The 23,825-nt window shown below is 40.0% G+C and overlaps 1 protein-coding gene across 7 annotated transcripts in view; it reads right to left on the reverse strand.

Moving 5' to 3' along the window:
- Positions 1-23,825, reverse strand: part of LOC104601937 (vacuolar protein sorting-associated protein 52 A-like) — a 94,494-nt gene that overhangs the window by 66,933 nt on the left and 3,736 nt on the right. For 4 of the 7 annotated variants that reach the window (XM_088890782.1, XM_010265447.3, XM_088890783.1 and 1 more), the window contains 3 exons: positions 23,541-23,609; positions 22,984-23,078; positions 5,580-5,640 (listed from right to left, as the gene is read on the reverse strand). In XM_088890782.1, coding sequence (XP_088746908.1) covers positions 5,580-5,640; positions 22,984-23,078; positions 23,541-23,567 — 183 coding nt within the window. In that variant the 5' untranslated portion in view covers positions 23,568-23,609. The remainder of the gene's footprint in view (positions 1-5,579; positions 5,641-22,983; positions 23,079-23,540; positions 23,610-23,825) is intronic. The other 3 variants (XM_088890784.1, XM_010265451.3, XM_088890785.1) reach the window with 1 other exon arrangement.

The following is a 23,825-nucleotide window of genomic DNA, read 5'->3' on the forward strand; positions in this document are numbered from 1 at the left end:
TTCAGGGGGAATTATTACTTTGTGGAGAAATGAAAACTGCAAGTGTGAAGAATTAATTGGGAACTTCTCGGTGTCAATAAAACTGAAGAGAAAGGAAGATGGGTGGGCTTAGGTGTTAACTAATGTCTATGGTCCCACCTCTTATAGGGAAAAGGAAGGTTTTTGGGAAGAACTAGCAGCCGTTAGGGGTTTGTGGGATGTCCCTTGGTGTTTGCGTGGAGATTTCAACGTAATAAGATTCTTGAACGAGTCCAATAACCCCAGTCATAGGATTACATCTAGCATGAGAAAGTTTAATCTCTTTGTGGAGAATTTTGAATTGTGGGACCTCCCTCTTCAGCAAGCAAATTTTACCTAGTCAAACTTCCAAGAAAGCCCTACCTGTTGTTATTTAGATAGGTTCCTCTTTACAGTGGATTGGGAAGCTGAATGGGGAATTTTAGGTGTTACAGCATTGCCGAGACCTGCTTCAGATCATTGCTTAATCAGATTGTCTCAAGAAAGAGTGGATGGAGGCCCGTGCCCTTTTAGGTTTGAAAATATGTGGTTACTTCATCCAGAGTTTCTAGATAAGGTAAAAGAATGGTGGGAAGTGGACCAAGTGGAATTCCAAATGGAAGGGGTATACGTTTTACAAGAAACTACAACTCTTGAAAGCTAGACTCAAGATTTGGAACAAAGAAGTTTTTGGTAGAATAGAGGAAAGGAAAGTGAAAATCAGTCTGAGAGTGCAGGAGTTAGATGGACTAGAAGTTGAAAGAAGGTTGGGGGAAGAGGGTAGGGTGGAAAGATGGAATTTGAAACAGGAACTAGAAGATCTTCTTAGGAAGGAGGAGATAAGTTGGAAGCAAAAACCATGTGCAAATGGCTAAAGGAAGGGGACATCAATACAAGGTTTTCTCATTCGTTGGCAAATGGGAGGAAAAGGAAGAATTCTATTTCAAAATTGGAGTGTGATGGACAATTGCTCACAAGGGAAGAGGATATAGCTCAAGCTTTGGTTAATCACTTCAAATTAGTGTATGACAGCCCAGGGAGACCTAATTTGAGCTTAGAGGACTTGGAGTGGTGGGTGGAAAATAGTGTCTTATTGGAATCTTTTGAAAAAAGATTTGAGGCCCAAGAAGTGAGAAATGCAATCTTCTCCATGGATCGATCTAAAGCTCCTAGGCCTGATGGTTTTTCAATGGCCTTTTATCAAGATTGTTGGGAGATAATTAGAGAGGATATGTTGGAGGTTTTTGAAGAGTTCTATGAGAGGGGAAAATTTAACTTGGGAGCAAATGCAACTTTTATTGCCTTGGTTCCTAAGAAGGACGCTCTCCAACCAAAGGATTTCAGACCTATAAGCTTGGTGGGAAGCATGTATAAGATCATCTCTAAGGTCCTAGCGCTAAGATTAAAAAAGATTCTCCCATCTCTAATCTCACCCTATCAAGGGGCCTTTGTAGAAGGAAGACAAATTGTAGATCAAATACTTATTGCCAATGAATGTGTTGAGGTGAAGAGGAGGAGAAAGGAAAAGGGGTTGATTTGCAAATTGGATCTTGAAAAGGCATATGACATGGTGGACTGGGATTTTTAAATAGAGGTTCTCAAGCGGAAAAGATTTGGGGAGAGATGGTGCAAATGGGAGAAGGAATGCATTTCTTCATGTCATTTTCTCAATACTAGTGAATGGTGTAGCTAGGGGTTTCTTTCCTGCAAAGAGGGGTATTAGGCAAGGAGATCCGTTGCCCCCATTCCTCTTTACCCTAGTAACTGATGTTTTGAGTGCCATGATTTCGAGGGCTGATGCTAACAATTTGATAAGAGGTTGGAGGATTGGTAGGGAGGAGGTGGTGGTCACACACTTGCAATTTGTGGATGACATCATCTTGTTTTGTGACGGGGAGGAAGGGGAATTACGGAACTTAAAGAGTCTAGTGCTTCAATTTGAAAGGAAGTCCAATCTTAAAGTGAACTGGGGAAAAAGTTGTGGTAGGGCTCAATTTAGGGGGAGAGGAGGTGGATTCCCTAGTTAGGATTTTGGGGTGTGAAGTGGGGGACTGGCCTTTACAATATTTGGGGCTACCACTGGGAGGGAACCCAATGGTTGAGAGTTTTTGGTACCCTATGATTGAAAGATTCTCCAAGAGGTTAGCAAATTGGAAGAGGAATTACATCTCTTTAGGGGGTAGGATAACCTTAATCAAGTCAACCTTGGCCAACCTACCAGTTTATTTCCTGTCTACCTTAAAAGTACCAATGAAAGTAGCTAACCAATTAGAGAAGATAATGAGGGATTTCTTGTGGGAACCAAGGGACACTAAGAAGGATCACTTAGTGAAGTGGGAGGTGGTTTCTAGGAGAAGGGATGATGGAGACCTTGGGTTAGGAAATATAAGATTAAGAAACACGGCTCTACTAGGGAAACAGATTTTTAGACTACCGATGGAACAGGATAGACTTTGGTCTAGAGTGATTGTTAGTATTCATGGATTGGCAAATAATGGTTGGGATGCAGGACTCGACCCTGGGGCTTCTCAATGTTCTCCTTGGAAAGCTATTCAAGGTATTTTGCCTCTTATGCTCCCTTATTTCAAATATGATGTTTGCACTGAAATAAAGTCTTGTTTTGGGAAGATGTTTGGGTTGGTGAAAACTCCCTTAGAGATAGATTTCCTTCCCTTCTATTTATTCCTTGCTGAAAACAAAAGAAAAGTGATCTCTTCAGTGTTTGTTGATAACTCCTGGGATTTGGGCTTGAGAAGAGGTCTAAGGGATTCTGAAATGGGGATGGTTGATGATTTGATCACTTAGTTAGGGGAAGTATTTCTTAATCAGTCTTGTAGAGATAGCAGAATTTGGAAACCTTCCCCTTCTGGTTTTTTCAATTGCTCTTCTTTCTATAACATTTTGCTTTAGACCGCTAACCTTGTAGGGAACTTTACTTCAAAGGAGGTGTGAGGTAGCCCTGTACCCCCAAAAAAATTCAGGCCTTTTGCTGGGAAGTGGCACTCCAAAAACTCAACACCTTGGATTTATTGCAAAAAAAGAGGCCAAATATGTGCCACTCCCCCCATGTTTGTTGTCTTTGTTTGGGTTCTAGTGAGACAATTTCACATTTACTAATCTCATGTCCCTTTGTGTTCTTTATTTGGTCTTGGTTCTCTTCTCTCTTTGGCTGCAGTTGGAATCCCTCCTCGAGCGTGGTGAACCTCTTTGATCCAGCGTTTTGCAGGCAACCAACGGTTCGTGGAAGGATTATGTGGAGAGCCACTAGAGTTATTGTATTGTGGTCAGTGTGGGAGGAAAGAAACAATAGGATCTTCAAAGGTAGTTGTAGATCCAAGAGGTTAAGGAGAACTAATAAGGTTATCCATTGGTTGAAATCCTATGATCTTTTTAAGGATTTATCAGCTGAATAGATTTATAGAAGTTGGGGTATTGTGGCATCTACTACTACTTCCAAAGCTATTATACAGGAAGTTTGGTCCCCACCGGCACAACAAAGGGTGAAACTGAACTTTGATGGAAGCTCTATAGGAAATCCGGTCCCATCTGGTAATAAGAGGTGTTTTCAGAGATAATGAAGGCAAGATAATAGCTCTATATTCAAGTCCAGTAGGAGTTGGAGACTCCTTAAGAGCAGAAATCTTGGCACTACATCAAGGTGTAAAACTGGCCAAACAATTGGGGCTACAGCAGATTGAGATAGAGGGAGACTCCAAATTGGTAATTGGGTGGATACAATCAGGGCAGCTAGGAATTTGGCAATATAGACAGTTGATAAGGGAAATTCTTAGAATAATAAGGGAGGTGGGTGTTTGTTTCAAGTGGGTAAGGAGATCAGCAAATGGTTTTGCTGATGCCCTAGCAAAACAAGGGACTGTAAGGAAGAGACTTTATTGGGCAGTGTTGTAATATTTGATGTTTATTGGATCAACCTCTTCTAATAAGGGTTGACTACTGTTTCAATTTAATTTATCTGTAATGAAAGTTATCGTTTCTGATCAAAAAAAAAAAAACTGATTAAATTTTGACATTTGAAAATTTAAAATTTGAAGAAACCTTCCTCCTGAAGTGTTTCAAGTGGAAGTGTGTCATTCGCATAGTGTTTCCTTTCTCCCTCTACCACCATGTCTGTCACTATGTCTCAACCTCCACCAGCTAACCGCTCACAGGCAGTTTCTCTTACAAGTGTGTTTCTTCTCTTCCCTTACCAATGTCATTAAAATCTTACGATTTACGATACGATTCATGATTTGAATCACAAATCCCAAGGGTTTCGATTCGAATCTTATGTTCGAATCCTTTTTTGCAAAAATCTTACGATTATTATTTGAATCCTACAGTTTGAATCATAAACCTTATGATTTATACAATTCTTACGATTCAAATCAATTCAATTAAGAATTAGTTCTCTACTTTGTCATTTTATTTTGTTAATATTTATTTTGTCAAAGCCTCAAAGGTGACTTGTTTTAAAGAGCTTACTAGAAATTAACTTATTTACATTATTTAAACCATATATTGAGTTTATTTTCCATCATAGATAGGATAAAGAGTCATGGTATGTGGGTTATTTGACTTTCAAGTCAAACTTGATTATATCATCTTAAGACTTCTATTGTATAAGTGGTAAATTCTGTTGATGTAGGTTCATACATGGTAGATATGGATTAAAATTTGGGTAGAATCACTTTTCTATATATTTTTTGCCTTTAGCATATCTATATTTTATTTTTTACAAGTTTTTCAATTCAATTTTCTCTACGATTTACAATACAATACAGTTTTCAGAACATTGCCCTCCACTATAATCACAAAAGAGTCTCCACCTAACTAAAAAAGAAAGTGCTTTCTTCCTTAGCGAACTTGCTTCACAATTACACAGAAGTGAGAAGAAAGGCACTGGCACAGGAAAGAGCTGAACCTGATGCCAGGGCGAGACAAGGAGAGACTATTATCCCTGGAGGGACGAAAGGAAAGAGCCTACAAAATCAGGAACATTTGCTGAAGGGAAGAGCCACAAAGGACAGAGGAGGAAGGAGCTTCTAGGGACACAAGAATACCAGGAGTTGGGCCAAAGTACAGGCTCAATAACATGGATCAGTTTGATCAAGGGATCCATGGACAACTGTTTTGAGTTGAGCCTTCTATTTTCCTGTACCATTTTTTATCAATAAAAGACCAGGAGACTGAGGAGGGTCTAGAGTCTAGATTCTAGATTAGTAGTATGTAAATCAACCATTCGTCCTAAGAAGTGAGTACTTGTTGTTTTGTGGGTTTTATGCACGTTCATGCAATGAATGTTGTTGTTTCTGATGGAAAAACAAAAAATATGTCTGAAGCAAATGAGTAGATAGATATTTGGATAGATGAAAAGATATTTGCAAATAATTAGATTATCTGATATCATTTAAATATTTATAAATTATAATATATGATATTCAAGATATCATTGATTCAGAAAATTGCTTTCTTTTTTATAGAACTGTTAATTTCTCATGAAAGAATGTCCATCAGAAAAACAATATAATGATGCTTCATAAGGCCAGTAAGACCTAAAAGAAAATAAAACCTTGATTACTTACATCATCATTCTTACATTCTTCCAGTTCTTCTTGAAGTCCTTCAAGAGACAAATCATCACTGCTGGAAAAAGTTCAAGATATTCCTCGTGATGTGATATTGAGAAGGAAAGCAAGTGACAACAAAAGTCGATAGCTTAAAAAATTTTAAAAAAAAAGAGCTTGAAGAAAAATAAGGCAGAAAATGTATCAATTTTCTTTCATTCACAAATATATACTTCACAAAGAAAAAGAGAACAGAAGAAATGCTAAACCTTTTTGATAAGTAACTTAAATTCATCAGAAGATCAATATTATACATCATTACAAACATCCCAAGGGAGAGGTGTGAGGTTCACCTCATCCATAGAAAACTAAAAAAGCATTATTATTGAACCCAATATAACTGATCCAGTGACCCCTATACACCCCTTGTTTAGCTAGAAAAATGAACCAGGTTATTTGCAAACCTCCTTTCCCAATGCACACTCACTGTCATAGTATTGGTTAACCACTTAAGCTTCTTAATTTCATCCTTATAAGCCCTAATAACAGTTTTGCAGACTCTAGCCAATCCACCATTAGTTTGGAATTTCCTTCAACAATCAGCTTGTTCAGAAAAAATGCTTAATCATCAACTAAGCAGGTGTAATAGAAGGTTCTTTTGCATGTATGAAAAATCCTGACAATACAAACATTATTGCAGTCCATGTGCATCATCCAAAACTCCAAAACTTGATGATAGAAACAGAACAGTTTCAGTACAAAGAATTCTCTTCTGTGTTGCTGATAATAATAATAATACAACAGTTTCAGTGCAAAGTATAAGTTGTTAATATTAGACTACATAAGAGGTCTTTCCTTCTCTCTTTGATCTCTCTAGTTTCAAAGGAAAACCTGTATTTGATAACTCTGGGCTTTGAGGAGGGGGGGTTCAGATTCTAGAGTGTGGGCCCATAATCAATCAGGGCCATTTTCCTGCAAATCTTTTATGAATTCTCTTGTAGCCACCTCCCACTCTCCTTTCCTTATTATGGAGATTTGATCTCGGCCTATTCCTCCAAAAGTCAATGCTTTCTATTGGGAAGTGCTTCATGGCTCCATTAACACCTGCGGATTGCTTCAAAGGAAAAGACCAATTGGTGCTTGTCCCCAAGTTGGTGCTTCTTATGTAAGTTGTATGGTGAGACAGCCTTTCATGTGTTGGGTGGAAGAAATTGAACTTTGATAGTAGTTGCATGGGCAACCCTGGCCCAACAGGTATTGGTGGGGTAATTAGGGAAGAAGATGGAAACATTCTAGCCATGTATTCAGGTCCTGTTCAGCATGGAGATGTGGTGAGATCAGAACTGATGGCAGCAGTGTATGGAGTAGAGAAAGTTAAAGAAATGGGGATTGATAGGCTGATTATTGAAGGTGATTCAAAAATAGTTGTGGGTTGGCTGAAAAGGGGAAAAAGTAACATGGAAGCTAAGGAATGAGTTCAAGAACTTCAAACAGATATATAAAGACATGATAGTTCAAATAAAGTGGATTAAGAGATCTGCAAACAGTATGGCCGATGGTTTAGCTAAACAAGGAATTCAGAGACAATCCATATTCTGGGCTGTTTTCTAAATATTGGGATAGTTCTTCTTGGGCATGTTGTTTCTGCCCACGAGTTCTTGTTTATATCTTCTTTTTAAATTTAATGAATCAATTTTTGTGTTTCTGATCAAAAAAATATTAGACTACATATGCTCAGCTTTCCAGTAAAGAAATACAAAGGACTCATCTAGAAACCTTACATCCGTGTTTTTTGAACAACTACTTAGGGCCTGTTCGTTTCCCCTTAACTCTTATCTCTTAAGAGGAATCTTTTAACTTTAAGAGAAAAATAGTTGTTCGTTTCCTCTTATCTCTTATCTCTTAAAGTGCAATCATACAAGTTTTTGTTTTCCAATGATACCCCCAAAAAAGACAAATAAAAACTCTCATATATGGGGTCAAAATGGATATTTGATAATTTTCAGAATTCAGAATTCAGAGTTCAGAACAACATTCCCTACATTCAGAGTTCAGAGGAAAGAAAAGTTCACCAATACCAATATACCTCTTAATGTAATTATTGCACTTTCAGATGTCAGACTTCAGAGCAAATGAACAGGCCCTTATATTCTTATTATTTTTATGATCAAATTAATTTTATTAATTAAGAATAATGTATGTGCAGGGGTAAGACTGTGTACTTCAGTCCCTCCCCAAACCCCTGCATTAGCGGGAGCCTCATGCATTGCGCTGCCCTTACAAGAACAATGTACATATACATTCACCCTTAGAAGAGATAAGGACCCATCTCTCATCTTTTTACTTTCCTACAGTTGCATCCAAAATAAATGATCTCTTCCTACCACTTATGTGGCTAAAACATCAACCGTGCTATTCACTTCCCTTTGTACCCATTCAAACCCTCACATCCAAGCCTCTAGTCAGCCATTTAAATATCTTTAACTCATTTCTATGAGACCACAGAGCTACTCATTATCCTGCAACCACCCTAGAACAAAGCATGGATTTTGTGCTACTCATCCCTAGAACCAACCATCTCTCACCATCTCTCATCTTTTTACCGAGGCATGATTCCATTTATGTTGTGGTTGACCGCTTATCCAAAATGGCTCATTTCATTCCTAGTAGCAAGACATCTGATGCTGTACACATTACACAACTATTCTTTAAGGAAGTTGTGTGTTTGCATTGCCTAACTAATACTATTGTTTCAGATAGAGATGCCAAATTTATGAGTTACTTTTTTTTATCAATAACGATGAACTTTATTGAAAGATTGAGACGATTACATAGAAAGGGAGCTAAACAATCTTAACTCCCGAATACAGTCAAGGTACACCCAAAATAAAAAGCAATTACAACACAGTCCAAAAAATAGAGTTTCTGTTCACCCCCTGCCTAGCTAGACCATCTGCCAATGAATTTGCACTTCTCTTTACCCATGTACATTGAGTTTCAAAGTCCTTAGCCAGCCACTTAAATTTCCTCTTTTCATTGCTGTAATTCCAAAGCCTAGAGTTGTCCTCTTTTAGCCAGTTCACCACAATTTTGGAATCTCCTATGATCAATTTATTGATATTCATGTCTTTAACCCTTTGTACCCCTTCAAGAACTGCTAGTATTTCAGCCATCAAGGAGTCTCCCACCCCAATTGGACCAGAATACATGGCTAATAGATTCCCTTTTTCATCTCTTATGACTCCCCCTATTCCAAATGGCCCTGGATTGCCCATACTGCTGCCATCAAAATTCAGTTTAGTAAAACCGTGAGGTGGAGGGGTCCAACAAGAGCTCAAAACCTTCTTAGCTAAAGCTGATTCTGCAATCTACTTCCACTTTCTTAGCATCTCATCTACTGAGAAATCTGCAAACATGTCCAAAGTTTTCAACCAATGTATCACCCTAATATGGGTAACCTCCGATATTACTTCCAAACTTCTCTCCTTTTCTGAGAAAATTCATGAGTTTTCTCTTCCCAAATAATCCAACAAACTGCAGCCCTAACACATCACCACATAATCTTAGCCCTTTTTGTAGACCAATTAGGAGTAGATGTGAATAAGCTTTGCACATTCAATGGGGGAGTCCACCTGCACACAAACAGAGAAGTAAACCACTACCAAATGAGTTTAGCAAACTGATAGGAAATTAGTAAGTGCTATCCAAACTCACCATCAGCTTTACAGAGGACACACCAATGAGGAGACAAACAACTATTAGGTCTTTTCTTTTGAAGCAAATCTCCTATATTAACTCTTTCCAAAAAGGCTTCCCAACAGAAACTCCCAACCTTCGGAGGTATAGGTTGACACCACACCTCTTTAACAGGGAAGGTCAGTCCAAAAGAAGAAGGTTGTAATAGAGCTTGAGGCACAAGTGAAGGAACCCAAGGCCAAGGGAGTGAGTCTCCAGATTCTATTGTCTGCCTTGGATAGCTCCAGGAAGACCCCATCAAGGATGGATAGTGTTGAGTGGCCCGGTTTGTTTTGTTGAGTGGCCCGGTCTGTCTTTAGTTTGCTTTTATTTAATTAGGAAGTTGTTGGGCCTTAGGCCCATTAGTTTTTTATTTTTAAAAGTTGTGCTATTCAGTTTTAGTAGCCGCCCTACTAAGGGCATCTTTGTAATATCTCATCTTTAAGTTAATTATAAATATAATGAGGGGCAGGCGGCTAGGGTTAAGTTTCTCATAATCCTAGTTGACCTCCTACTCTTTTCTTCTCCTTCCCTCTCTACTGCTGAAATCTTCATCTTCCTCCTCTTTCTTTCACAAGAAGTTTGACCGAATCAGCAAATAGTGATCTTTACTTGTTATCAGAGCAGGTTGAAGGTTCTTGAAGTTGTTCTCTCATGCAGCCCTAGATCAGCCGACTGCATGGTGATTTAAGAGGCTGATCGAAGCTCTCAGGTAAGCCCAATTTTTGGATTTTCTTGATGGATCTGTGTGCCCTGTAGCTGGTCTAGGGTTTCTCATCAAAATCAGGAAAAACTGGAGAAAGGGGAAGAGTACTGTTTTTGTTGGACTCTTCAATTTTGACCTAGGAAGAGGTGCCCTAGTATTTTAAGGTTCCTTGGAGTTTTTTGTAAAGAGTGATTCAAGTCCCACGTGGTTTGGAGGCTTCTAGAGAGGGCGGTTGTCTTTTCTCTCTCTTCTCCCATTCCATAGAAAAGGAATCTTTTGTGGAAAGAAAGCCCGGGACACCAAGAAAGTGTTGTTGGTTCCAAAAGGTGTCTTGTTTGATCTTGCTGCAAATTTTATTTATTTTCTTTACCTTTTTTGAGAAGCATGGAGGGCCACAGAGTTGAAAATAAGCCTGGGAGTGAAATGGGACCAATGAGAGGGGGTGTTGGAGACCCCTTCGGGGCTGGAACCATTACTACAGTTAGGTTGGATGGTGCAAACTACTTGGAATGGTCACAATCTGCAAAGATGGCCATTGGGGCTTGTGGGAAATTAGGGTATATCACTGGTGAAGAGGTGAAACCCGAAACTAGCAACTCCCGATAGGTGTAGGAAAATTATATGGTGATGACTTGGTTGTGTAATTCCATGTTGCCACATATAAGTAAAAATTTCTTATGGGCAAATACTGCTAAGGAGATACGGAATGGGGTTGCAGAAACCTATCACAAAGGGAGAATGTTGCTAGGGCTTATCAGCTGAGAAATCAGATTATTGCTACAAGGCAGGGAGATAGATTTGTTGCAGCCTATTTTTCAGTCCTTAAGACCTTGTGGCAAGAGATTGACCATTTGGAGACCTTTGCTTGGGAAACCACCAAGGATGCAGCTACCTATCAGAGACATTTAGAGAAGTATAGGGTGTTTGAATTCCTTGCTGGCCTTAACCCTGTATATGATATTGCATGACAGCATCTTCTTTCCAGGGATAGTGCCACTCTCTCCCAAGCATATGCTTTTGTGTCAGGGAAGGAGTGCAGGAGGAATGTGATGATGAAAACCCAAATTTCTTATCAGTTTGCCATGGTAAGTGTTGTGAAACGCAAACAAAGTGACAGTGAAATCAAGAAGGAAGACAAAAGAGACTTGGTTTGTGACTACTGTAAGAAGCATAAACATACAAGAGATACTTGCTGGAAGCTTTACCCACATCTTGTGCCAACTAGATTGAAAAATAAGAAGGGAAATGCGCTCATGGCAGTTACTGGTGACACTCCGGCCCCTCCTACTACAGCTGCTTTGGAGTCTGTTGCAGCTGCTGCAGTAAGGGCCGAACTTGAGAGGTATGGGCTACTTCTGAACCAACGGGGTACAGTTAGTTCCAGTTCAGCCGCAAGTGGACAACAAGGTACAGGTAGCACTGGTGGAGCTCACTCTACCTCCTTTGCTCACACAGGTAGTTCACATTTCACTGCAAATTATGTTTCCACTTCAGGTAAGGAGGGACCTCCTTGGATTATAGATTCTGGAGCCTCAGAGCACATGACCCATAGCTCCACTATTTTTTCCTCTTACCAGCTCTGTTCTGACAGAGATAGGGTCTCCACAGCTGATGGATCCCATGTTCCTATTGCTGGGAAGGGATCTGTCAAGATTAATGATTCTATTTGTTTACCCTCTGTCCTTCATGTTCCCAGATTGAGCATTAATTTGTTATATGTTAGTAGTTTGACTAAGAATCTGAACTGCTCAGTAATTTTTTCTCTTGGACGTTGTATTTTGCAGGATTTGGATTCAAAGAGGACGATTGTGACTGGTCGTGAAGTGAATGGAATCTACCTCCTGGATGTTCTTCCTCCTCACCAAAGTCATCATGTTAGCAGGGACAGTGAGTCAGGATCTGTGAGTCAGATTATGCTTTGGCATAATTGTTTGGGCCATTTATCTTTTTCTTCTTTGAGTTCTTTGTTTCCAAAACTCTTTGAGTTTGTTAGTCTGTCAAGTCTGGAGTGTGAAGGTTGTCAACTTGGAAAGCATTGTAGACATTCTTTTAAACCTAGTAATAAAAGATGTTATTCTTTTTTTGATGTTATTCATTCAGATATGTGGGGCCCTTACCATGTTCCTTCTATGGGAGGCTATCGCTATTTTCTCCTATTTGTGGATGATTTCTCCCGATACTCTTGGATGTACCTGATGAAATCCCACGATGAAGTACCATCCTTGGTGAAGCAATTTCATCAGATGGTACTAACACAGTTTGGAACAAGAATAAAGGTGTTCAGATTTCACAATGCTAGGGAATTTTTTGAAAGACATCTTGCCTCATATTTGTTAGAATATGGTGTTGTCCATCAAAGCAGCTGCTCCTACAGTCCACAACAGAATGGTGTTGCAGAAAGGAAGAACAGACACATTGTTGAGACTGCAAGAAGCATGATGATCACATCTACAGTTCCGGTTTGGTTTTAGGGTGATGCAATTCTCACAGCAGTATATCTAATTAACAGGGTGCCTTCTCGTATACTTGGATTCAGCACTCCATTCAGCCTTCTTTTTCCTCAAGGGGAAATGTTTCATATTCCTCTCAGGGTGTTTGGGTGTGTCTGCTTTGCACACATCCTTGGTCCTCACTGCTCGAAGCTTGATCCCAAGCCAAAGAAGTGTGTCTTCCTTGGATATGCAGAGAATCAGAAAGGGTACCGCTGCTATGATCCAGTCTCTGGGAACCGATATGTTACCATGGATGACACCTTTTTTCAATCCACGTACTTCTTCTCATAGAATCCTTCTCAGGGGGAGTGTTTTGGGGAAGTAAGTCAGCAATCTATCCCTCTCCCAGTTCCAGACCCTATGTCACCTCCTGTGCTTGACCACCACCCGATGCCACCTACCTTGCCACCTCCTTTGCATTCTGTCTCTCAGCATTACTCACGACAGAGACTTCACAAGGTGGTTGATTCCACTACAACAGAACTCACATCACTTCCTGTCGATCCCTTGGAGACTCCAGATTCGGCTAATATGGATTCAAGTACTCCTCTTGATCCCGCTACTATTTCAATTCTCATTGATCCTACTAACTCTATTACAGATAACCTTGATCTCCCTATTGCTCTTACAAAAGGGAAGAGAAAGTGTACTGCTCATTGTATTTCACAGTACTTATCCTACAATGAACTTTCTCCTTCCTACCGTGCTTTTCTCTCTTCTCTTGATTCAGTGTCTATACCCAAGGGTGTTAGTGAGGCTCTCTCCAAACCTAAGTGGAAGACAACTATGCAGGAAGAGATGGAAGCTTTGATTAAGAATCAGACATGGGACATTGTGGACCTACCAGAAGGCAAGGAGACAGTTGGATGCAGATAGGCTTACATAGTAAAATATAAGGCAGATGGAAGTATAGAGAGGTACAAGGCAAGACTTGTCACAAAAGGGTACACACAAACCTATGGATTGATTATTTAGAGACTTTTGCGCCAGTTGCAAAGATGACCTCCGTTCGGATACTCCTTTCCCTTTCTGCCTCATACTCTTGGCCCTTGTTTCAACTGGATGTGAAGAATGCTTTCCTAAATGGGGATTTGCAAGAAGAAGTGTATATGGATCTTCCTGCTGGTTTTTACAAGATACTGAAAAGGGAAAGGTATGTAGGCTTAAGAAGTCACTATATGGTTTGAAACAATCTCCTAGAGCATGGTTTGACAGATTCAGAAAGGCCTTGATTGATTTTGGCTACACTCAAACTCAATCCGATCACACTTTGTTTGTGAAGCGCAGGGGATCTTTGGTGTCAGTCCTAATTGTTTATGTGGATGATATTGTTGTCACTGGGAATGATTTGAGTGAGATTGATAGTCTGAAGAGGAACCTACATAAGGAATTTGAAATTAAGGATCTTGGAGAACTGAGATACTTCTTAGGCATTGAAGTTGCAAGATCGAAACATGGAATTTTTATCTCTCAAAGGAAGTATGTCTTGGACCTTCTTCAAGAGATAGGGAAGCTTGGAACAAAGGCAATTAGCACCCCTATTGATCAGAACCATAAAATCAGTGCAACAGAAGGTGAACCAATAAAGGACATTGGGAGATATCAGAGACTTGTGGGTCAGCTGCTATACTTGTGTATGACAAGACCAGACATCTCCTATGCAGTGAGTGTAGTAAATCAATACATGCATGCCCCACGAGTCCAGCATTGGGAGGCAGTTGGCAGGATCCTTGCTTATATGAAGGGACACCCAGGCAGAGGCATATTGTTTACTGATCATGGACAGTTGAAACTAGAGGCTTATACAGATGCCGATTAGGCAAGATGCCTTGATGACAGGAGATCAACTTCAGGAGTGTGCACCCTGGTTGGGGGTAACCTAGTCTCATGGAAGAGTAAGAAACAAACAGTGGTGGCAAGATCAAGTGCTGAAGCCGAATACAGGGCCATGGCGCATGGAGTTTCAGAACTTCTCTGGATCCGTTCTCTGTTAGAAGAAATTGGTGTACAAGCAGAAGAACCAATGATGCTATACTGTGATAACCAGGCAGCAATTAACATTGCCCATAACCCAGTCCAGCATGACCGAACTGAGCACATTGAAGTGGATAGACATTTTATCAGAGAAAAGGTAACTTCTGGAGAAGTCTGTCTTCCATACATTGCTTCTGATCTGCAACTCGCTGATGTTCTCATAAAGGGTGTTGCAAAGAACAAGCCGGAGCATGATCTACGCAAGTTGGGAATGTGTGACATTTACTCCCAACTTGAGGGGGAGTGTTGAGTGGCCCGGTTTGTTTTGTTGAGTGGCCCGGTTTGTCTTTAGTTTGCTTTTATTTAATTAGGAAGTTGTTGGGCCTTAGGCCCATTAGTTTTTTATTTTTAAAAGTTGTGACTATTCAGTTTCAGTAGTCGCCCTACTAAGGGCATCTTTGTAATATCTCATCTTTAAGTTAAATATAAATATAATGAGGGGCTGGCGGCTAGGGTTAAGTTTCTCATAATCCTAGTTGACCTCCTACTCTTTTCTTCTCCTTCCCTCTCTACTGCTGAAATCTTCATCTTCCTCCTCTTTCTTTCACAAGAAGCTTGACCGAACCAGAAAATAGTGATCTCTACTGATAGTATAGTTAAAGTACAGTCTAACTCTATGTTCCTGATGTCTTTTCTCAAACCCAAGTTCCAGCTAAACTCAAAAGTTGAGTTAGAAGGAACAAGAAAGGTGGAAACTAGTTCATTTTTAAGGGTAGAGATAGCGAAAAGGGCTGGATATTGGTCTTTTAAAGGAGAATCCCCAACCCAAACATGTTCCCAAAATTTAATGAGATTGCCTGAGTGCAAGTAATACCTGATCCAGGGAGAGAACAAGGGCAAAATAGCTTGAATAGCTTTCTAGGGAGATGTTCTTGTAGTCCATACCAGAATCCCAAAGTCACATCCATTGTCTGCAACCTCATGAATATTTCCCATTATCTTAACCCAAAGCTTTTCTTTCTTCACTAAGAATCTCCACAATCATTTCCCTAGTAGTACCATGTTCCTATTCCTTATGTTCCCAATACCCAGACCTCCCTCCTTACACACCACCTCCCACCTAACCTTGTGATCCTTCTTCTCCTCCCCTGGCTCCCAAAGGAAGTCTCTCATTAGTTTTTCCAACCTGCTAGCCACCCCAGCCAAAACCCTAAAGACTAACAAAAAGTAGACAGGAAGGTTAGCTAATGTAGACCTAATTAGAGTGATTCTCCCTCCAAGAGACAGATACTTTTTCTTCCAAGTAGCAAGCCTCTTTTCAAACCTCTCCACAACTGGAATCCAAAACTTTCCTTTCTAAGGAGTATCTCCCAATGGCAAACCAAGGTAGTTTAAGGGCCAATTAGGCATTGTGCACTCCAAAATGTCTACACGTTCAGATATCTCCCCCTCCCCCAACTTAACTCCAACTATACAACTTTTCTCAAAATTCACTTTAAGGTTTGACATTAGCTCAAAGAGTTGTATAGTGAGCTTCAAATTCCTTATCTTATTGAGATCTCCTCCTTCACAAAAAAAGTATTGTGTCATCTGCAAACTACAAATGTGTGAGTGGTAATGTTTTCCTTTCCAACTCTCCACCCCCTTATTAGTTCCCTAGGTTCTGCTATGGAAATTAGTCTCCCCAACAGTTTTGCAACCAAAGTAAATAAAAAAGGAGAAAGGGGATCGCCTTGTCTAATCCTTCTCAGAGCTTGAAAGAAATCCACCACTTCCCCATTCACCAAGATGGAGTAGTGGCAAGTCCTAATGCAGCCCATCACCCACTTGCACCAATTGTCTCCAAACCCAAAATTGATCATCACCTCTAGCAAGAAATACCAATCAACCAAGTCATAAGCCTTTTCCAAATCCAATTTGCATACCACCCCTTTTTTCTTGGATCTCTTGAAATCCTCCAAACTCTCATTTGCTATAAGTATTTGATCTGTTATCAGCCTCCCCTTCACAAAAGCTCCTTGGTTATTTGCTATAATTGTTGGGAGAACCTTCCTAATCCGAATGGACAACACCTTAGAGATAATCTTATAAAGGCTATTGACTAGGCTGATCGGCTTGTAGTCTCTCGAATGGTTTGCATCTCTTTTCTTAGGCACCAATGCAATGAATGTGGAATTCAGCCCAGGGTTAATCACTCCTCTATTATGGAAATCATCATATACCAACATTAGGTCCTCTTTTAGTATCTCCCAACAATCCCAATAAAAAGCCATCGTGAATCCATCTGGACTTGGTGCCTTTGACATATGGAGAACAGCGCCTCCTTTATCTCTTCCAAGTCAAATTTCCTTTCTAGCCACTCCCTATCCTTTAGTTTCAAAGTTGGCCACTCCAACCTCTCAAGCCACACCCTATTGGCTATTATTTAGGGGTCTTCTAAATATAGACCTAAAGTGATCCGCAAAGGCCCCAGCAATCTCTCTTTGATTGGAAACTGTTACCTCTTCAATCTCCAGACTTGAGATAAAATTCCTTCTTCCATTTGCCACTGCATGAAAAAACTTGGCATTTCTATCCCCCCCTCTTTCAGCCACTTGCATCTTGATTTTTGCCTCCAACTTATTTCCTCCTTAAGCAGAAATTCTCTAATTGTTTGCACAATTTCCATCTTTGTTCCTTATCTTCTTCTGTAAAGCATCCCCTCCCTTCTTTGATATCCAGGACTTGAATTTGTGCAGTCACAGGTTGCTTCCTTTCCTCCAGCCTCCCAAACTCTTAAGAGATTCCATTCCTTCATTCTATCATTCAGATATTGGAGCTTCTTGTGAAACCTCATTTCACCCCATTCCACTACCGGATTACTCTCTAACCACCACTCTTTAACTTTCTACATGAATCTCGGGTGTCCTAACCACATGTTTTCAAATCTGAATGGAACAGGCCCTACACTTCCAAACTCCTCCTTACAAATTACAATAAGCCAATGGTTCGAAGTTACTCTTGGAAGTGCTCTAGAGGTCAAGTTCCCCCAATGTTCTTCCCAGTCATTTGAAAATAAGAATCTATCAACTTGGAACAAATAGGACTCACTTGGAGATTGGACCAAGTAAAACAGCTATATAACAATGGGAATTCTTTAAGCTCAAAAGCATCCACAAATTGATTAAATTTCCTCATGCTCGTAGTCAACCTCTGCCTAGAACTGTTTATTTCTTCCAAAAATCTAATGACATTAACATCACCTCATAAACACCATGGACTTTCCCACAATCCCCTTATACCAAACAGTTCTTCCCATAACTTCCTCCTCTCCCTATAGTCATTCGGCCCATAAACACTGGTTAACATATAACACCCATTCAAATCCATCCTCCACTTGCCTAAACTTCAAAGAGACTGAAAATTGTCCTATCAACTCCTCCAAACCTAAAAGTACATCATTCTTCCACATTGTCACAATGCCCCCTACAAACCCCCGGGAAGGCAGGGCAGCCCAACTAATGCCCCTACCTCTCCATACACTCCTTGCCCACTTAATGTCAAAATCTGCTCTTTTGGTTTCCTACAACATTACTACATCTGGATTTATTTTCTTGATGGCCTCTTTGATTACTACTCTCTTCCTTGCACTTCCAAACCCTCTAACATTCCAGCTTATGATCCTCATCTATCCCTATTTTCCACCCCCTACTCTTAATGCCCTCACTTATTTCCTTTCCTCTTTTTTCCCTTTAACACCAAAACTTTTATCTCCTTCCACATCCTTCATCAACCTTTCAGCCTCACTCAGTTTTCTCTTTTTTACCTAAACTTCTCTCTTTTTTCATAGAAACACTTTGAGATCATTTGGATCTTTCGATTTGCACCCCAACTTCTCCCCAAAGGCTGGCACAGAATCCTCACTAATCATCTCTCCTTTGTCAATCTTTCCATTCCTTCCTTCCCGACTTGTTTCCCCACCTCTACCTCCTTCCTCTTCAATTCTTTCTATACAAACCCCATTTGCCCCTTCGTTCTATAAATTATTCTCCTCAACTTCATTTAACAAACTTTCGAGGATTTCCAGAATTCTTTTATTTCTTTTTACTTCCTCCTCCCTTCTTACCTCTCTCTCACCTGACCCTCCCTATCTCTACTGCTATCTCTTACCCCTTCTTCTCCCACACGGGCTGCAACCTTTGGATTGGGATCAGTATCTGGACACAAGATACAAAGCGGTCATTAGTACCACAAACTAAAAGGACACAGATACCTGGGTTATGCTGAGATAGGATAAGAATGCTGGAAGTGGAGGCAAAATCTGTCAGGCCCTGTTTTGGAGTGAGGGAGTCACCTAACTCCTTGGCTCGGTTCTGAAGAGTTTGCCTTCCCGTCTCATTTGTTGTACAGTAGGATCTCTTCCCTAACCCTCTTCTTTGTCCCTCACTTTTGTACCCCTGTCTTGCTTCTAAGAAATCTCAAATACTTCCTTACGCAAATCTTGTTTTGCAAGATGATTTGGTAATAGAGATTCTGAGTGTGAGTCAAAGTTTCCACCCCCAAAATTGAGATTGTGTTCCGCTTGGCACTTTTTTGACAAACCAAAGAGGTTGTTCTTCGCAATTTTCATCTTCTACTTCTCCTGTAAATAGCGAATCGAGATTTAGAGTCATTGCGAGCTCTTCCTCAGACATCTTCTTGAGTCCAACACTTCCTATGCTGGACTAGTCATCAGAGTCTTCTTCCATTTCCTCTTCCTCCAAGTTACAGTCTACCTAGCCCTCGTCAAACCCTCCCTTTCCTCGTTGAAGTCTCTTGCAGACCTGGGATTTGGCCGGTCCTGTGACAAATGGCCTGCCTTAGTTATATCAAAAGTTGGGCGAGAAGTCCACTATAAGGAGCCTATCGGAAACTACTCTATCCGCTTAGTTGAAGCTGGAATACCCCCATTTGCCTTCTTTGAAGAAGATAGACTATTTCTATCATCTATCCCCAGTTCTTTCCCCCGATCCACATGCTCACTTAAACAGTCCACGTGGGTCGGGTTTCAACCCTGTTGTTGGACCACATTATCCTCCTATTGGTTCAGATAAGCCGGCCCGCACCAAACCTTTGACTGATTCAACTCCCTTCTTAACCACGTCAGCAAATGAAGCTTGGGCCCCCAACTTTTCCTTTAATTCAAAATTTTCCAAATTTCTTTCTTTTATTAGCTTGCGTGCCTTTTGGTTTTCTTCCATCGACTTTCTAGCTTCCCCTTTGGGCCAGCAATGTTCATCGACCTGTCTCGCCAACACCTGTTTGCCACATGTAAACCAGCCTGCCACGTCAGTATCGTCTTCTACCTTGGTTCTTCGCCCCCAGAGCTTTGCCTCTACCTCTGAAATAAGCCAAACTCCATACCAAGCTCTGTTAGAAAGAATTTCAATTGTTCTTGGAATCGGTTCTGGTTTCACCCCAACAATCCTAACCTCTGCAACTTGTAAATCTTGCAACTGGACTTCCTCCATCGCCCAACCTAGCAGTGTCACTATGTTTCCCAGGTCTGCCTCATTCCAAAGGTGGTGGAAGGGAAGTCCTACCAGTTTTAGCAGGAAGCTTCTGCAACCATGTTCCATCTCGCAGGAAGCTTCTGCAACCATGTTCCATCTCATCACAGTAAGGGTAGCACACTGGATAAAGACTTTGGACCTATTTTCAAACTTCACAATGGACGAGTTCTTTAGGAATTAGAGTAGTTAGAGATGACAAGGGGAACAAAATTGCTTTATTTTCAGGGCCCATTGGGCAAGGAGACTCTATTCGAGCATAGCTAAAGGCTGCAGTGATCGGATTGCAAAAAGGAAAGGAAGTGGGTACTGATAAACTAGTTGTTGAAGGTGACTCCAAAATAATTATAAGCTGGTTGTTGGATAGAAGTAAAGCTAATTGGTGTTAAAGAAATGAAATTATAAGGTTTAATGGGATATCAAGACATATGCAAATAGAAATACAGTGGGTACAAAGATCAGCAAATGGCTTGGTTGATAGCTTAGCAAAGCAAGGGGTTACTAGACATCAGCTGTATTGGGCTCAGTTGTGAATCAAATCTGAAGTGGAGTGGGATAGCAGGGGCTATGCTCACTCTCTATATTTGTAATGTAAATCTGCAACCTCTTGTTGTACTGCTATTTCTTTATTCTAATAAAATTTGGTTTTCTTTTGTTGATCAAAACAAAAACAAAAAAAAAAAAAAGATAATGAGTGGGACATGTGTCCCCCCACCACTTCAAGTGGTTAAAGAAGGGAAAATAGTCATCTTGTTAAGATAGGACAAGTGGCATCCCCTTTATAAATAAGTGGGACCTCACAAGATTATTAATTAATATAAATTTAATTCTTTTAGGGCTTGTTGTCCCATTAAATGGGCTCTACTGCAAGCAAATTAAATGCTTATTGCATTGTAAACAAGGCCCAATTAACTTAGGGCCTGGTGTTCACAAAACTGGACTGCATGCCCCTTTCCTAAATTGTTTCAGCCCACCAATAGGACTGATTGGGCTTTAAAACATCAAACTGGAAGCAAAGCCCTTTTTCTTTTTTTTAGTTGTGATTGGGAGTACCTTAAAAACCTGCTCCCAATCCAGCAAAATTAAGGATTTAACACATCCTAAACTGAGTGACCATCATTTTTTAAGGATAAAAAGGAAATTTTATTAAATTTAAAAAGAAGCAATACAGCTCAACATGATGGTTGTCAAGTTGACAAACCAAATACAGATCAGGACTTTGAAGCCATTGCCTCCCTCCAAATTCTGCATGGGTCAGGACTTTTAATTTGGGCCATTGCATTTACCAACCCCCCTAGCAATGGACCACCTGTCACCATTAATATTTACATTCCTGTATTTTTTAGTGTCACTGAGATCTGCTCATAGGCACTCCCCAACTTCTTGTAGAGTTCTGCATCCTTCCATTCTCTTCCCCATTGGGAAAACTATTGCATGTCAATGACTCTTATCATAGAATTCAATTAAAAGATCCTCTCCCCTGAGCCAAATTTGCACCATTTCCCTGTTTTTTTTTATAAGTACCAAGAAATATTTTATTAATTAGGAGAGAAAAGATTGGGCAGCCTCGGCTACCCCATTACACAAAAAAGCAACAAGAAAACACAACAGTAAGAATGACTAAAGCATTATAATTGAGCCCAAAAGCCCCGTGCCCTGTTAACCCCTTGTTTAGAAAGTTGATCTGCAATGTTATTAGCCAACCTTGGGACCCACTGAAATTACACTTGCCTATTACTTAGCAATCTTCTGACTTTTTTTATCTCATTTTGAAAGTACCATGGAGCTTTTTCAGGCTGTTTCATCCAGCTGATGATTACCCTTTGAATCTCCTTCTATTATCAATTTATGGACTCCTATTTCAACAGCTTTTTGTATCCCAAATGTCATAGCATTCCATTCTGTTGTTATGGAGTCCCCTGGACTAAGAGGGCAGGAATATAATCCCAAAATTGTTCCACTGTCATCTCTTACCACCCCTCCTATTCCAAAGGGCCCCGGATCACCCAAACTGCTTTCATCAAAATTTAGTTTAAGGAAGTGATTCACCGGTGGATCCCATGATTTTATCAGTTTCCTCTTTGAATGAGAAGAATCTGCTATTACCTTCCAGTTCCTAGTTAAATCATCATGACTAAAGTCTGAAAACAGACTTAAAGTCTTAACCCAATGTACACCCTTACCATAGCCCCTTCTATCACAGCTTCCTTGCTTCTTTTCTTTTCCTCAAAGATTCTCAGGTTTCTTTCCTCCCAAATGGTCCATATGATTGCTGCCCTCATACATCTCCACATTACTCTCCCTCTCTTTTTCGGCCACCTAAAAGTAGAAGGGTCAAACAACCTGTCCAAACTTCCTGGAGTGTTCCACCTGCACTCAAAGAGTGAGAAGAACCAATCCCAAATGCAGCAAGCAAAATGGCAAGAGATAAAAACATGATAAGCAGTTTCACCATTAGATTCACATAGGTAGCACCAGTTTGGGGAGAGACACCATCCTGATCTCTTTTATAGTAGTTTCTAGTGCTGGCCTCCCTACTAAGGGTATTCATGTAATTATTTTTTTATGAATGTATTCATGTAATTATTCCATTTTAACAATCAAAGAATAAAGCACAACTGTGGTGGCTGGAGAGAGGTTCAACATTCTCTCTTCCTTCCCTTTCTTTCATCTTCTTTCTCCATTGCTTCTCTCTTTCATCTTCTTCAATCCTCTTCTTCTTCTTTTCTATTTTTTGTTTTGTTCCAAATTATTGCAGATGGGATTTACATCAAAGTTACACAAGGATACAGTATTTAGGACTGGGAGACTCAATTTTTCTTATATGGACTTTTTCAAGACCACTAGGAGAGAAATCTGCTTGCATTCTCACTATAAAAGCATTCTCATATGCAAAGAACATGCATAGAATTTCATTATGTTACAGTATTTGGGAGAGCCAAAGCCAATTTTCTCATATATACTTTGTGAAAACCACAAGGAAATACCTGCTTGCATCCTCCTCAAAAGCCAAATCACCAACAAATACTCCCAAATCAAATCCAGCTCTTGGTATGTCAAGTGTTTCATTATAGGAGTCACTCTGCAATAAATGTTAATTTTCTTTTAGGTTGATATATCATAAAATAGTTCATTTATAGACACTAGAAAGCTAGGAAAGCATAGTATAGTCAAGAATAGTGAGCCAATTAAAACTTATCATAGTAACAACATTCCAAAAAACAAGGATGGCATATTTAGATATTGTGCTCTTCTCTTCCATTTTGTCAGGGAGATGGTATCAGATTGTGGCCATGAATCTAGTGGATGTGTAGTATGCTCTCTCAAATTTTAGATGCAAAAATAAGTTAAGAAACTGAAGTGCCTTTATGAGTGGTATATGGAAATAAGCTGGCTTAAATGAGAAAACTTAATCTGATGTGGAAACAACTGTGCCGAGTCAGTGGGATTTATTTCAGTTTTAGTGAGTTTTTTCACAAATGTGATCTTTATGAGTCTTAATATAATAGAAGTTACTATGAAAAAGGAGAAATTTGAGGCTTACAACTTTGTTCTTCACCGAAGCATCCATGTTAAGCTTACAGCTCACTCACTGCAAGTTTTAACAATTGACCTAGTCAAATCAAAAGAAACTGTTAGTGAAAACATCATCAAATGTCTATATAAAATTGAAGCAGGCTGTGCCTGGGCTGAGAGGAAATCAAGAACAGATAAAGCATCAGAAGTGAAGTATGGATGAATGTATTTTAACATAAATGCATGACGCTGACAATTCTGATTCGGGCAATCCAAGATCAAAAAAGAAAAGCACTTTTTTTGAAGAGTAAAA

The sequence above is a fragment of the Nelumbo nucifera genome, chromosome 6, assembly GCF_055504915.1.
Source record: "Nelumbo nucifera cultivar China Antique chromosome 6, China Antique-T2T, whole genome shotgun sequence".
NCBI lineage: Eukaryota > Viridiplantae > Streptophyta > Magnoliopsida > Proteales > Nelumbonaceae > Nelumbo > Nelumbo nucifera.